General features: G+C 39.3%; 1 protein-coding gene across 1 annotated transcript in view; it reads left to right on the top strand.

Annotated features, from left to right (window-relative positions):
• The window catches only part of TNRC6B (trinucleotide repeat containing adaptor 6B), a 247,397-nt gene that overhangs the window by 213,304 nt on the left and 20,570 nt on the right, over positions 1–13,523 (top strand). Inside the window, exons 17-19 of the mRNA XM_090272393.1 lie at positions 8,798–8,929; positions 9,174–9,269; positions 9,449–9,644. Of these exons, the coding sequence (XP_090128519.1) occupies positions 8,798–8,929; positions 9,174–9,269; positions 9,449–9,644 (424 nt within the window). The remainder of the gene's footprint in view (positions 1–8,797; positions 8,930–9,173; positions 9,270–9,448; positions 9,645–13,523) is intronic.

The following is a 13,523-nucleotide window of genomic DNA, read 5'->3' as shown; positions in this document are numbered from 1 at the left end:
AGAAAGAAGGGACTCCTGCCCTTCATGACAGCATGGATGGAACTGGAGGCTATCACGTTAAGTGAAATAAGTCAGTCGGTGAAAGACAAATATATGATCTTACTTATAAGGGAATCTAATGAACAAAATAAACTAATGAGCAAAATAGAACCAGAGGCATAGAATCATGGAATAGACTGACAACAGTAAGAGGGGAAGAGGCGGGGGTGGCGTACTGTTTGAAAGAAGGTGAAGGGTTAGTCAGGGAACATACATGAAGAACCCATGGACATGGACAACGGGGCAGGGATTCACTATGGAAGTGGGGATGGACTGGGCAGAGGTGAGTGAAGGGGGCAATAACTGAAATGACTGTAAAACATAAAAAGAAAAAGAAATGAGTATTTAACCTAAATGTAGGAGCTAAAACTTGAAAACTCAAAAGAAAATATAAATTATATTTCAATAAAGTTATTATATAAAATTGGTAGAAAAATAATTCACTGAATAAAAAATTTCACTGAAGCCAAACGCAGCCTCACAACTTCAGATGATGCACTGATACAATGGGTTTCTAGAACACTCCCTAGCAGAGGATGCCTGTACTGCAAGCGGCCCACCCTTCAGAAGATAATTCTTTTTTTTTTTTTTGCTCCCCCCATACATACACACACAGATATGTGCAAATATTCATTCATTCATTCGTTTGTTTTTTTTATTTATTTTTATGTTTTAAAGATTATATAATAGCCACACTGAAAGTTTGGATATGGAGAAAAAATTCTTTCAGAACCCACCCCCCCACCAACCAACTGTAATGATGGGGATTATTTCTACATAGCCTCCTGTTCAGACTTTGTTCCGTGTACAGGTGTGCTTTTCACATACAGTTGCATTCATGGTCACTGCATCCTGCTGTTCTCTTCGTCTTCGAGTTTTCCTCTGTTACTTACATAGTATTCATGTTCATCATCCTTCATCAAGAAGACAGAATGTTCTATCAGGGTGACTTAGTTTGATTTCCTTTCCCCCATTATTGGGTATTGTTTCTAAAGTTTTAGTATAAATAACGCTGTGGTGAGACCCTTACACATAGAACCTTACCCACACTATTTCTGAATTTAGTTACCCGGAATGAAATTCCTGGGTCAAAGCACATAGACATTTAAAGTTTTTGATAAATATTTTAAAATTTTACATCTGTGTTAACTACTTAAAAGGGTCAGTCCATATTTAATGTAAACGTAGAAAGAAGACATTGAAACTAACGGGCGTTTCTACCGTGCCTCACTCAGATCCTCCAGAAGTAGCATTCTAGCAGGCTTCTCTTGCTTTTAAATTGCTGTCATTTTACACCTGCAATGCTTCAGTAAGTGCCATGTTGGCTCCAACTACATCCTCACTTTCTGCAGCCCAGCTGGAGAATAATGGCTTCCATGCCAGCATAATTAACTCCCTGCTATGGGAATGTGCAAACCTGCCCTTTAATTACCCTGCAACCCAGGTACGAGTAGCTCCTTGCCAGGAGCTAGTGGTGCTCTCTGGTCTTTCTCTCGTCTTCGGAGAAGGACAGTGCATGGGCAATCTGAAGAGGGAGAGAGAGTTTAAGCGAAGCTGGATAGGAAGTCCTCAAAGTGTAACTGTTATAGTCTTCATAACTGTCAAACTGTGGAACTTATGAGATGCTGGCATTTAAATTAAATTACAAAAATGCCCTGTGTTAGCCTTTTTTTACTTTGTAGTCTTTCTGTGTCTTTCTGTCTTTAAGTACAGTAATGTGTTATTTTATTTTGCCTTTTTTGCGTTTTGTATAATGAAATCATACAGTATATAACTTTCTCTTTTTTTACTTAGTAATGTTCCTGAGAGTTTTCCCACGTTGATTTGGGCAGTTACGGATCATATAGTATTTCATTGTATGAATAAACCATCATTTATTTACCAATTCTACTATCAGTAGATATTTGGGCTATTTCCAGATTTTTGCTATTATAAGAAGAGCTGCTCAGAATATTCTTTTTTTCTCTCCTTGGGTAAGTTTCTCTAGGCTACTGCTATATCATGGGCAAGCTTTACTTCAGTTGGTAGCTTTTTTAGTGAACTTTGAGTAGTAGGAAGATAATGTGAGGGGATAACGAATAAGCTCTTGTTAAAGGGTTGGCATACATTCTCAAGAGAAATGTGTTGATGGCAAGCCAAACTGATTTGTTCAGTAGAGCCTTTATTTTTTTTAATTCGTGTTTATTCTATTACAGTTGTCCCAATTTTCCCCCCTTTGCCCTCCTCTGTCCAGCCTACTCTCTACCTCCGCTCCCACAATCCATGCCCACACCATTGTCCACGTCCATGGGTCATTTATACATGCTCTCTGACTAGTTCCTTCCCGTTCTTTCTACTACTCTCCCCTCCTTTCCTCTAGCAGATGTCAGTTTGTTCTGTTTCCATGTTTCTGGTTCTGTTTTGCTTGTTACTTAATTTTACTCATTAGATTCCTCTTATAAGTGAGATCATACGGTATTTGATTTCACCAACTAGCTTGTTTCACTTAGCATAATACTCTCCAGTTCCTTCAATGCTGTTGCAAAAGACAGGAGTTCCTTCTTTCTTTCTGCTTTATAGTACTCCATTGTGTAAATGTACCACAGTGTTTGATCCACTCATACACTGATGGGCACTTAGGCTGTTTCTAGGACTTGGCTATTGTAAATAGCGCTGCTATGGACATAGGGTGCAGAGGTTCTTTTCAATTGGTGTTTTGGGATTCTTCGGGTATAATCCTAGCAATGGAATTGCTGGATCAAAAGGCAGTTCCATTTCAGGTTTTGGTTTTTTTTTTTTTATTTGTTTGTTTGTTTGTTTATTTTTAGAGAGAGGGGAAAGGAGAAAGAGAGGGAGAGAAATATCACTGTGTGGTTGCCTCTCACTCGCGCCCCCAACTGGGGACCTAATGTGCAACCTAGTCATGTGCCCTGACTGGGAATCGAACCAGCGACACTTGGTTCTCAGGCCAACACTCATTTCAGTTTTTTGAGGAAATTCCATACTGTTTTCCACAGTGGCTGCACCCGTCTGCGTTCCCACCAGCAGTGCACTAGGGCTCCCTTTTCTCTGCATCCTCGCCAGCACGTGTTTGTTGATTTGTTGATGATGGCCATTCTGACAGGTGTTAGGTGGTATCTCAGTGTGGTTTTAATTTGCATCTCTGATGGCTAGTGATGTTGAGCACTTTATCATATGTCTGTGGGTCCTCTGTGTGTCCTTGGAGAAGTGTCTATTCAAGTCCTTTGCCCATTTTTTAATTGGATTATTTGCTCTCCTGGTGTTGAGTCGTATGAATTCTTTATATATTTTGGAGATTAAACCCTGTCTAATGTATTACTGGCAAATATGTTCTCCCATACAGTCGGTTCCCTTTTAAATTTGATGTAGTCCCTTTTTTTTTTTTCTTCATTTTACTTGCCCAAAGAGGTATATCGGCAAAAATATTGCTACGTGGGATATTTGGGATATTTGAAATTTTACTGCCTGTGTTTTCTGCTAGAACTTTAATGGTATCACGATTTATATTTTAAGTCTTTTATCCATTTTGAGTTTATTTTGGTGTATGGTGTGAGTTGGTCTAGTTTCATTTTTTTTGCATATGCCAGTCCTGTTCTCCTGGCACCACATTTTAAAGAAGCTATTTTTACTCCATTTTCTGCTCCTGCCCCCTTCGTCAAATATTAATTGACCATAGAGACATGGGTTTATTTCTGGGCTTTCTGTTCTGTCCCATTGATGTATATGTTTGTTCTTAAGTCAGTACCAGATTATTTTGATTACCGTTGCCTTGTAGTATAGTTTGATATCAGGTATTATGATCCCTCCAACTTTGTTCTTCTTTCTCAAGATTGCTGAGGCTGTTCAGGGCCTTCTTTTGGTTCCATATATATTTTTGAAGTATTTGTTTTAGAACTGTGAAATATGCCATTGGTATTTTAATAGGAATTGCATTGAATCTGTAGATTGCTTTGGGTAGTATGGACATTTTAATAAAATTAAATCCTCCAGTCCAAGAACAGAGTATATGCTTCCATTTATTTGTAGCTTCCTTGATTTCTTCAGTGTTCTAGAGTTTCTGAGTACAGGTCTTTTATGTCCTTGGTTAAGTTTATTCCTAGGTACTTTATTTTTTGTTGTTGTTGTTGCCATAGTAAATGGAATTTTTTTTCTTAGTGTCTCTTTCTGGTTGTTCATTGTTGAGATGCAAAAATGCCATTGACTTCTGAATATTGATTTTAGTATCCCACTACTTTGCCGAATTCACTTACTAGGTTGAGTGGTTTTTTGTTGTTGTTTTTTATGGAGCCTATAGGATTTTCTGTGTACACATGTCATCTGCAAATAATGACAATTGTATGTACTTCCTCCTTTCCAATTCGGATGCCTTTTCTTTCTTCTTGTCTGATTGCTGTGGCCACCAGTACTATGTTGAATAAGAGTGGTGAAAGCGAACACTCTTGTCTTGTTCCTGATCTTAAGGAAAATGCTTTTAGTTTTTTGCCCATTGAGTATGATGTTGGCAGTTTGTTTTTCATATATGCCCTTTATTATGTTGAGGTATACTCCCTCTATTCCTATTTTGCTGAGTGTTTTTATCATAATTGGGTGCTTTTTCAGCATCTATTGATGTGATCATGTGATTTTTGTCTTTCATTTTGTTTATGTGATGTACCATTCTTACGTCCCTGAAATACATCCCACTTGAGCATAGTATATGATCTTTTTAATGTATTGTTCAATTCAGTTTGCTAGTGTTTTGTTGAGAACTTTAGACTCTGTATTCATCTGAAATACTGGCCTGTAATTTTCATTCTTTATTGTGTCTTTACTTGGCTTTCAGATTAGAAGAGTACTGGTTTCGTAAAACGAGTTTGGGAGTCTTCCCTCTTCTTGAATTTTTTGGAATAGTTTGAGAAGGAGAGGTGTTAGTTCTTCTTTGACTGTTTGGTAAACTTCGTCTGTGAAGCCATCTGGACCAGGGCTTTTGTGCGTACATAGTTTTTTGATTACTGCTTCAATTTTGCTAGTTATTAGTCTATTCAGATTTTCTGCTTCTTCCTCATTCAGTTTTAGAAGATTGTATATTTCACTCAGGTTGTCTAATTTCTTGGCATATAGTTGTTCATTGTTCAGTAGAGCTTTGAAAGCTGAGTGAAGAAGTGGGGAGAAATGAAACTTCAGACAGTGGCTATTTATTTTGGAGACCAGCAGATTGGGAAACAAAGCAGAAGAGGTTTCCCATGGATCATAGAAGAAAATGTTGGGGAAAAAAGTTAGAAGCACTGCTGGTGGCCTAGAGTAGCTCTGTCTAATAGAAATATGAGCCACATAATGTAATTTAAAGTTTTCAGTAGCTACATTTAAAAAGATAAAAAATAGGTGCAACTAATTTTAATAATACATTATTTTCTTTAACCCATATAGCTAAGTTAACATTTCAACCTATAATCAATAGTTTAAAATTATTATTGAAATCTTTACTTTTCCTTCATATGAAGTCTTTGAAATCTGCTGTGCACTTTACACTTAAAGCCCATCTCATTTAGATTAGCTCTGTGTCAAGTACTCAGCAGCCTCATTTGGGTTAGTGGTTGACACTAGACAGCGCAGGCTTACATGGTTATTGTATTAGTTTCTTTCCTAGAAACTACCACAGCAAATGACCACGATTAGGAAACTTTAAACAGCAGAAATTTATTTTCTCACAGTTCTGGAGTCTGGAGGTCCAAAATCCAAGGTGTCATCAGGGTGGGTTCCTGCTGGAGGCTGTTAAGGAGAACCTATTCCACGTCCCTGTCCTGGCTTCTGCTGGCTGCTGGCAGCCCTTCAGCGTTCCTTACTTATTCACGCGTTGCTCCGGTCTCTGTCTCCATATTCACACGTTATTTTCCCCCCTGTGTCTTTCCGTCTTCATGTGACTTTCTGGTCTCTGTTTCAGTGTCCAAATTGCCCTCCTCTTATAAAGAAACCAGTCTTTGGATTAGGGCTACTCTAATCTAGTACAACCTCATCTTAAACTTGATCATGTCTACAAAGATCTTATTTCCAAATAAGTTCACAGTATGAGGTTCCAAGAGGGCATGTGTTTTGAGGGAAACAGTGTTCAACCCAGTGTAGTTGCTAAATTAAATGGAAGAGTCACACTGAAGATAGTAAATATGATTTCATGGTCACTGAGGTATGTGGACTAAGACTCCAGTTTTAAATACAGTGTTGCAGATAGTGCAGGATATTTCTACATGTGTAGTCCTTCTCCTACCCCCCCCCCAAAATCTTAATATGGTAAGATTAGAACTATTATGTCAGAGGCAATAAGTTAAGTCACACTTGTTAACATTTGGTTGAATGCAAAGGACAGTTGGAGAAGAGTTGTTATTTGGAGGAGACAGTGAAGGGTGTGTCCTTCATGTTGGCCATAAAACTGGTACAGAGGCAAAAATGTACAGTAGTGGTGTGCTCACGTATGCTAGGGGTCCCACACTTAAAATAGAAAATCAAACAAATTTTTTAGTCAGTAACAGCATCTCTGAGAGGATAGGTAGGAAACAGCTAGGAGAACTGTTACTTTAAACCGAAAGACTTTCCAAAATGACAGAATTGATAGACCACCATGAGGGACACAACCCTTCTTCACCACCCAAATCTTAAATTTTTAAGAAAAAAGAGAAAGGTACATAGGGGCCAGAATATCCCCTTTACTACTAAGAGAGCTGATGCTGGAGAATGTGAGCGTCCTAATCCTGAATTCCAGGCTTATCCCCCAGTAACTGGAATGGGGCAATTCTCCCTGCAGGGTTGCTAACAAGAAAAGGAGAGAGAGGCCTTGGAGTGTCATGACTGTGGTAAAAGTGGGTGCCCCTCTGCTGAGCCTCAGATCAGAAATGGAAAGACCCACCCTTGCCCTACAAGGAAGTGAGGAAAACGGGGAAATTTTAAAAACAATTTTTGAAAGAGGAAGGAAAGTTGCTTAAAGACTGATGAATGTTGTACCAATTCCAGGCAAGATTCTGGGCTAGATTATCAAAAAGGTGGATTTTGAACACCTGTGAATAGAGATCAAGTATCACAACTTGCTAACAAGTTCTGACTTAACTCATTTCCTTCATTGATTGGTAAAAATAATCTTGGATGATAAGAATGATATAGCTGTATTTCTGTTTTGACAAGCCATTTGACAAGCCATCTTGTTTTAGACAAGGTGGAAAAATATAGGCTAAATGCTGAAACAGTTGTCTGGATAGTAAATGATTGACTGACTATACCCAGGTTGATCAGTTTCAGGTCAGAAAGGAGTTTTTAGTGGCTTGCTACTAGATTATCCTCAGCTGTGTCAAGTTCAACAGTGTCATAGACGACCAGGTGAGGAAACCCAAACTGGGAATATAAATGGAATAATAGGGTAGAAGAGAATTTGATGGTTTGACTGTTAATAGGTTAAAGTACAGTGTTCATTTAATAGGTATTTATCAAACATCTACTATATGCCATGCACATAAAGATAAATGTAAAGCTTAAGATCAAAGCATAAATTAATAAAAATTTAAAACCAAGACACATAAATATTATACAGGGAAGCAAAGCATTTAAAAATGTTGTAGATTTTAATTCACGATAAGCTTAAGTGTGAATTGGAAGTTATGATGCAATCATTGGAGAAACTAAGATTTTAGGCATTGTTAATAAAAGTGTAACTTTTAACAGAAGGGTTAGTGCTGGCCAGAGCTACTCAGTACTTGACTGTTCTTAGGAAATGGCATTCTGTTCTGAGCTCTGCATTTAGAAATTGAATGAGATACAGGTAAGTGAAATTGATCATATTTAGCCTGAAGATGAGATGCAAGAGAACTATAATCATTGTCTCTAGATATTTATAAAACCATCCTGTAGAATAACATTTTGGGGGTGTATTTCTCAGTTTTTGGCACGCATTAACTCATAAAATTCTCAATCACTGAAGTTATTATTCCATTTTTGGAAATAAGGGAAATGAATCTCGGAAAGGTTAAGTAACTTGCCCTGAGTCACGCACCTGAGAAATGGCAGACCCATGCAGTCTGTCTCTTGAACTATGCTCTTGACCAGTGCACTGCTTGCCACTCAAGGAAAAGGGATTAAGTTTGTTGTCCTTGGCACCAGCTGATTCATAGGTTCAGTGAAAGAAAGGGCAGAGAAACTCGATCCAGGTCAGATAAAACATCTTAAATGAGCAGTCCAAGTATGAGAGGGAGTCCTTTCTCTGTCCGTGGAGGTTCCTGCCACCTAGCCCAGGTCACTCCCGAAAATCATGGAGAAGGAACCAGCTGAGACATTTGGCCTCCAAGGCTCTTCTCTGCCTCTCTGTGACTCGATGAGTTTTTGGTGTGAGAAGTCAGGAATTGAAATTCCAGTGTCTCTTATTTACAAGTTGATACTTTTTTTTTATATATATATATAACAGAAGTACTTTCTTTTAAGCATTTATTTAGTAGCTTTATGCAGTTTGGTATATTTTGTTTTATGGCACACTTTAAGTAATAACTTATCAAACATATTGTCATTAAAATTTTCTGGTTTTGGAGATGTTTTCCTGATTGTAAAGTTCTTCGTTTCTGTTATAGAAAGATTGGAAAGTCTAAGAAAAGAATTTTAAACTTATACAGTGTCACCACTCAGAGATAACCATTGTTAACACTTTGGTGTATTTCTCCCAATCATTTAACATATTTCATAAATATTTCTTAAGGAAAAATTGGCTCTTGCTCTAGATCTATTAAGATTCTTTTCTCTTTTTGGCTAGGTTTCTGCCTCAATGCTCAAGCAGTTTCCCAACAGTGGCCTGAATCCAGGTCTTTTCAACGTGGGGCCCCAGTTATCTCCCCAGCAGATCGCCATGCTGAGCCAGCTTCCACAGATACCCCAGTTCCAGTTGGTAAGTGACAGATCTTCCTCCTGTTGCCAAGGAAGTCAAATGCTTTTTCTTTTTCTTTAACTTGATTTGCTTCATTTTATGTGTGCTCACCTGGGGCAAATGTAACCAATAGACCAAGAGTTTTGAAGGTACGTCCCTCAGGGACACTTGACTCAACGGCCTGTCCTTCAGCACCCAAGCACTTTCAGTGTCCTCAGTACGTCCATCTTAGGAAACTTCGGGCCTTTCTCTTTCTTCCCCGTAGGCATGTCAGCTTCTCTTGCAGCAGCAGCAACAGCAGCAGTTGTTACAGAACCAGAGAAAGATTTCTCAAGCCGTGCGCCAGCAACAAGAGCAGCAGGTACGTGCGGCTGGAAGGGCCCCGCTAAGTGCTCTTTGTGAGGGGTGCACCTTCTGCTTATTACCTTCTTTGCTAGCAAACACAAACCATATGCAGCCTCCTCCTGTGACGTTCAGGACGTTGGCTTACCGTGTGTCCGTTTTCCCTTGGGCCTCCCTGCCGCGCACGGCCGCCCGCAGCTGGCGCGGATGGTGAGCGCGCTCCAGCAGCAGCAGCAGCAGCAGCAGCAGCAGCAGCAGCGGCAGCCCAGCATGAAGCATTCACCGTCTCATCCCGTTGGGCCCAAGCCGCACCTGGACAACATGGTACCCAGCACTCTGAACGTGGGGCTCCCAGACCTTCAAACCAAAGGGCCGATACCTGGATATGGTTCTGGTAAGTTTTTGGTGATGAAAACGACTCTTTTTTAAGCCTACGGTAGGGGTTGGACTTATATTACCCTCTGTTTTCCCAACGGCCATACAAAGTAGATAGTCTTACTCTCTGTCTTACAGATGAGGTATCTGAGTTTTCTACACACCAGTTTCGATAGTTTTCAGAAGCTTACCACACAATCGGTAAATAGCAGAAACAGGACTCCAACTTTTTTAAAATCGATTTTAGAGATAGAGTGGAAAGATGAAAGATGGAAGAGAGAGAGATTTTTCATTCCCCTTATTTAGTTATTGGTTGCTTCTTGCATGTGTCCTGACTGGGGTTTGAACTTGCAACCTTGGTGTGTCAGGACAACTCTCTAACCAACTGAGAGCTCCAACTTCTGACCGCAAAGCAGTCTTTTACTACTTATGAATGGCAGTCTGCTCCCCAGGAACTGGGAATTTTTAAAAGGCAGTGTAAATGTTTGCACATGCTGTGAGTGCTGCATGTGCCTGAGGTTTAATCAATTAAAATATGTACAAGTTGAAGTGTTTAGCTGTACTGATAAAATTACCTTCTGTTGAAAAAATGGAGAACTAAAATTAAAATTATAAGGCAAACTGACAAAAATTGTTCTGATTTGTGGTTCATCTGATTTAAATAGAATTCGCACAAGTAAGGTTACACCTTTGACATTCATCAAGAATTTGTTGGCAGGCAAATCATAGCTCTTTCAGAACTGGGAACATGTTGTGAGCAGAATCAAATCAGTGAGGCAACCGTGATTTAAAAATAAAGTTAAAAATTAAAAAGATACTACACACTACAGCAGGGTTCTTCTCAGATTGACATTCAGATTTTATTTGGATAATAAAGATACTCCCTGTGCAAATTCAAAAACAAGAATTGGGAGACCTAAAATCCATGCTCCTGGGTGACAAAGTGACCCAGGGCAAATGGCCCTGCTCTCTGTGCTCTAGTTGTGTGAGGTGCCCACTTCCTACTGGGGTGTCCACATGCAGAAAAGAACAAAGACTTCAAGGACTCCTTGATCGTGGATAGTTTAAGGAAGTTAATTTCCAGATTTTCAACTTCCATCAATTATATTCTTTCTTAAAAAATGGTCCACCTGAGCCATGGCTGGGTGACTCAGTTGACTGGATCATCATCCACACACCAAAAGGGTGCAGGTTCAGTTCCAGGTCAGGGCACATACCTGGGTTGCAGGTTTGATCCCCAGTCAGAGCGTGTACAGGAGACAACTGATTGATGCTTCTCTCTCTCTCAAATCAATTTTTTAAAAAAGAAACATATCCTCACCTGAGGATTAAAAAAAGAAATGGTCCACCCGAGAACTGACTGAAATTCAATATAACCTTTCTTTCACTTGACATGAAAGAAAGGTAAACTCTGCACCATCCCATATCTTACTAGGGCATGCTCGTCTGAGTCTAGAATGCCAGGGTACCAAGCCAGGAGGAAGCCTCCCATAGTGACAAATGATGGTGTCGTTACCTCCTGGGTTTCCAGTCTTTACTTTCTTCGTCATGTTTTCTCTTATGGATGAAGCTTGATCTAAGAAACTGGGTATTTTGCTCTGTCGGGTTAGGAACTGGGCACAAGCAAAGCTCTTTCACCTGAGCTCCCCCTCCTGTCCCCTCAACCCTATCTTCCACAAAACATGTCCCTAGTACCAAAAAGGATGGGGACCACTGTGCTATGTGTGGAGTTCTGAATTTAAGACACCATGTGCAATAATAAAGCAGGGCAACTTTGCTTCTTCCATCTCCTTTTGTTAGAGGATATACTTCTCAAAGTAGAGTGCAGTCAGTTCAAAGCAAAGAGAGTATCTGGAAGCCACAAGCAGCTTTTCCATGTGTTTAAATGCACATGGTTCTTTTCACTCTTCTCAGTACTCACCCCAGAGTGTGTCTTAGGTGGAAAGAAAAGCACCCTCAACCAGCTTCAGCATATAGGTTACTGACACGTACTCTTAAAAACATGTTTTAGTAATGCATCAGGTAAAGCCTATAGGTACTTTTACATGGTTTACCTTAGGCTGGGTAATACGTTAGTTAAATTGTTAAAGACCTAAAGTCATCATGTATTTATTCCAGTGATAGTCCTTATAATGTCTTTAATATGTTCTACCTTTTATTAAAAAGTAAAATTGTCCCTGACTGGTGTGGCTCAGTGGATTGAGCACCGGCCTGCTTAACCGAAAGGTTGCCGGTTCATTTCCCAGTCAGGGCACTGGCCTGGGTTGTGGGCCAGGTCCCCGGTTAGGGGCATGAGAGGCAATCATCAATGCTTCTCTTGCACAACAGTGTCTCTCTCCCTCTGTTTCCCTTCCTAACCCTCTCTAAAAATAAATAAATATAATCTTTTTTTAAAAAGTAAAATTGCCCTGCAGCTGGTTGGAGTATCATCCTGTAGACCAAAGGCTCATGGGTTCGATTCCTGGTCAGGGCACATACCCAGGCTGTGAGTTTGATCCGCAGCTGGGACACGTACGAGAAGGCGACACATCCGTGCTGCTCTCTCCCGCTCTCCCGCTCTCCTTCTCTCGCCCTCTTGCCCTCTACCCACCCTGCCTTCCTCCCTCCCTTCCCTCCTTTCTCTCATTCTGAAAGCAATGAAAATTGCTTTTAATCCTCAAGTGAGGATTAAAAATTAAAAAATAAAATTATATATTGGCTATTTTTTAGCAGCACATATTGTACCTTTCTTACTAAATACACAGAAAATTTTTATTACGATGTCTGGTTAGAGTAATAGTGTTATTTGTGATTATTCTAATGACTGAAGGATAAGAGTTTGATATAAACATACATTTACTAAAGAAATTTTTTATTTTTTATCATACTCTGGCTTCATAAGTAACTTATAAATTTAGCTATGTATCGTAATCCAAATGAAGTAAGGAAAAAGAACATATTGACTTACTAACTCATTTACATTTGATAACATTAAAAATAGCTAAATTAATTTCATTAGCCCTTTATCATATTAATTGTAATCTGACCAGTTACAATCTTCCTTACAAGATGCATTTTGTATAGTTTTTCTTAATATATATTACCTCATTTATTTAAATTGAAAAATATATTTGGGGACTGAAAGTAAGTCTGATTTGGCTGCCTGTTTTGAATAAACTAAATCTGTAGCTATAAAATTTATTTAAAGTATATTTGATTGATTATGTTGTTACAGTTGTCCCAAGTTTTTTCCCTTTGTTCCCCTCTGCCCAGTACCCCTCTTCCCTCCAGCAATCCCACCCCCCTTAGCTCATGTCCATGGGTTGTGCATGTAAGTTCTTTGGCTTCACCCTTTCCTATATTATTCTTAACTTCCCCCTGTCTATTTTGTACCAACCGATTATGCTTCTTAATCCCTGCACCATTTCCCCCATTCTCCCCCTTACCCCTCCCAGCTGATAACCCTCCAAATGACCCCCATATCTATGATTCTGTTCCTATTCTGGTTTGCTTAGTTGGATTTTTTTATTTTTTAGATTCAGCTGTTGATAGTTGTGAGTTTGTTGTCATTTTAATGTTCATAGTATTGATCTCCTTTTTCTTATGTAACTCCCTTTGACATTTCATATAATATAAAAATGGCTTGGTGATGATGAACTGCTTTAGCTTCACCTTGTCTGGGAAGCACTTCACCTTCCCTTCCATTCTAAGTGATAGCCTTGCTGGATAGGGTAATCCTGGTTGCAGGTTGCCTTTCATCACATTGAGTACTGCTTGCCAGCCCCTTCCTGCCTGCAAATGTAGCTATAAAATTTTGATGAAAATATATTCATAGCTTATACAGAAATTAAATTTAGATGTAACAAAATGAATGGTACTTCAGTTTTCCTAATCTTGAGTGTATTGAACTAAAAAAGGT

Source organism: Furipterus horrens, unplaced genomic scaffold (genome assembly GCF_987537825.1).
Source record: "Furipterus horrens unplaced genomic scaffold, mFurHor1.1.pri manual_scaffold_4, whole genome shotgun sequence".
NCBI classification, from domain to species: domain Eukaryota; kingdom Metazoa; phylum Chordata; class Mammalia; order Chiroptera; family Furipteridae; genus Furipterus; species Furipterus horrens.
This window is presented reverse-complemented; position numbering and strand designations above follow the sequence as displayed.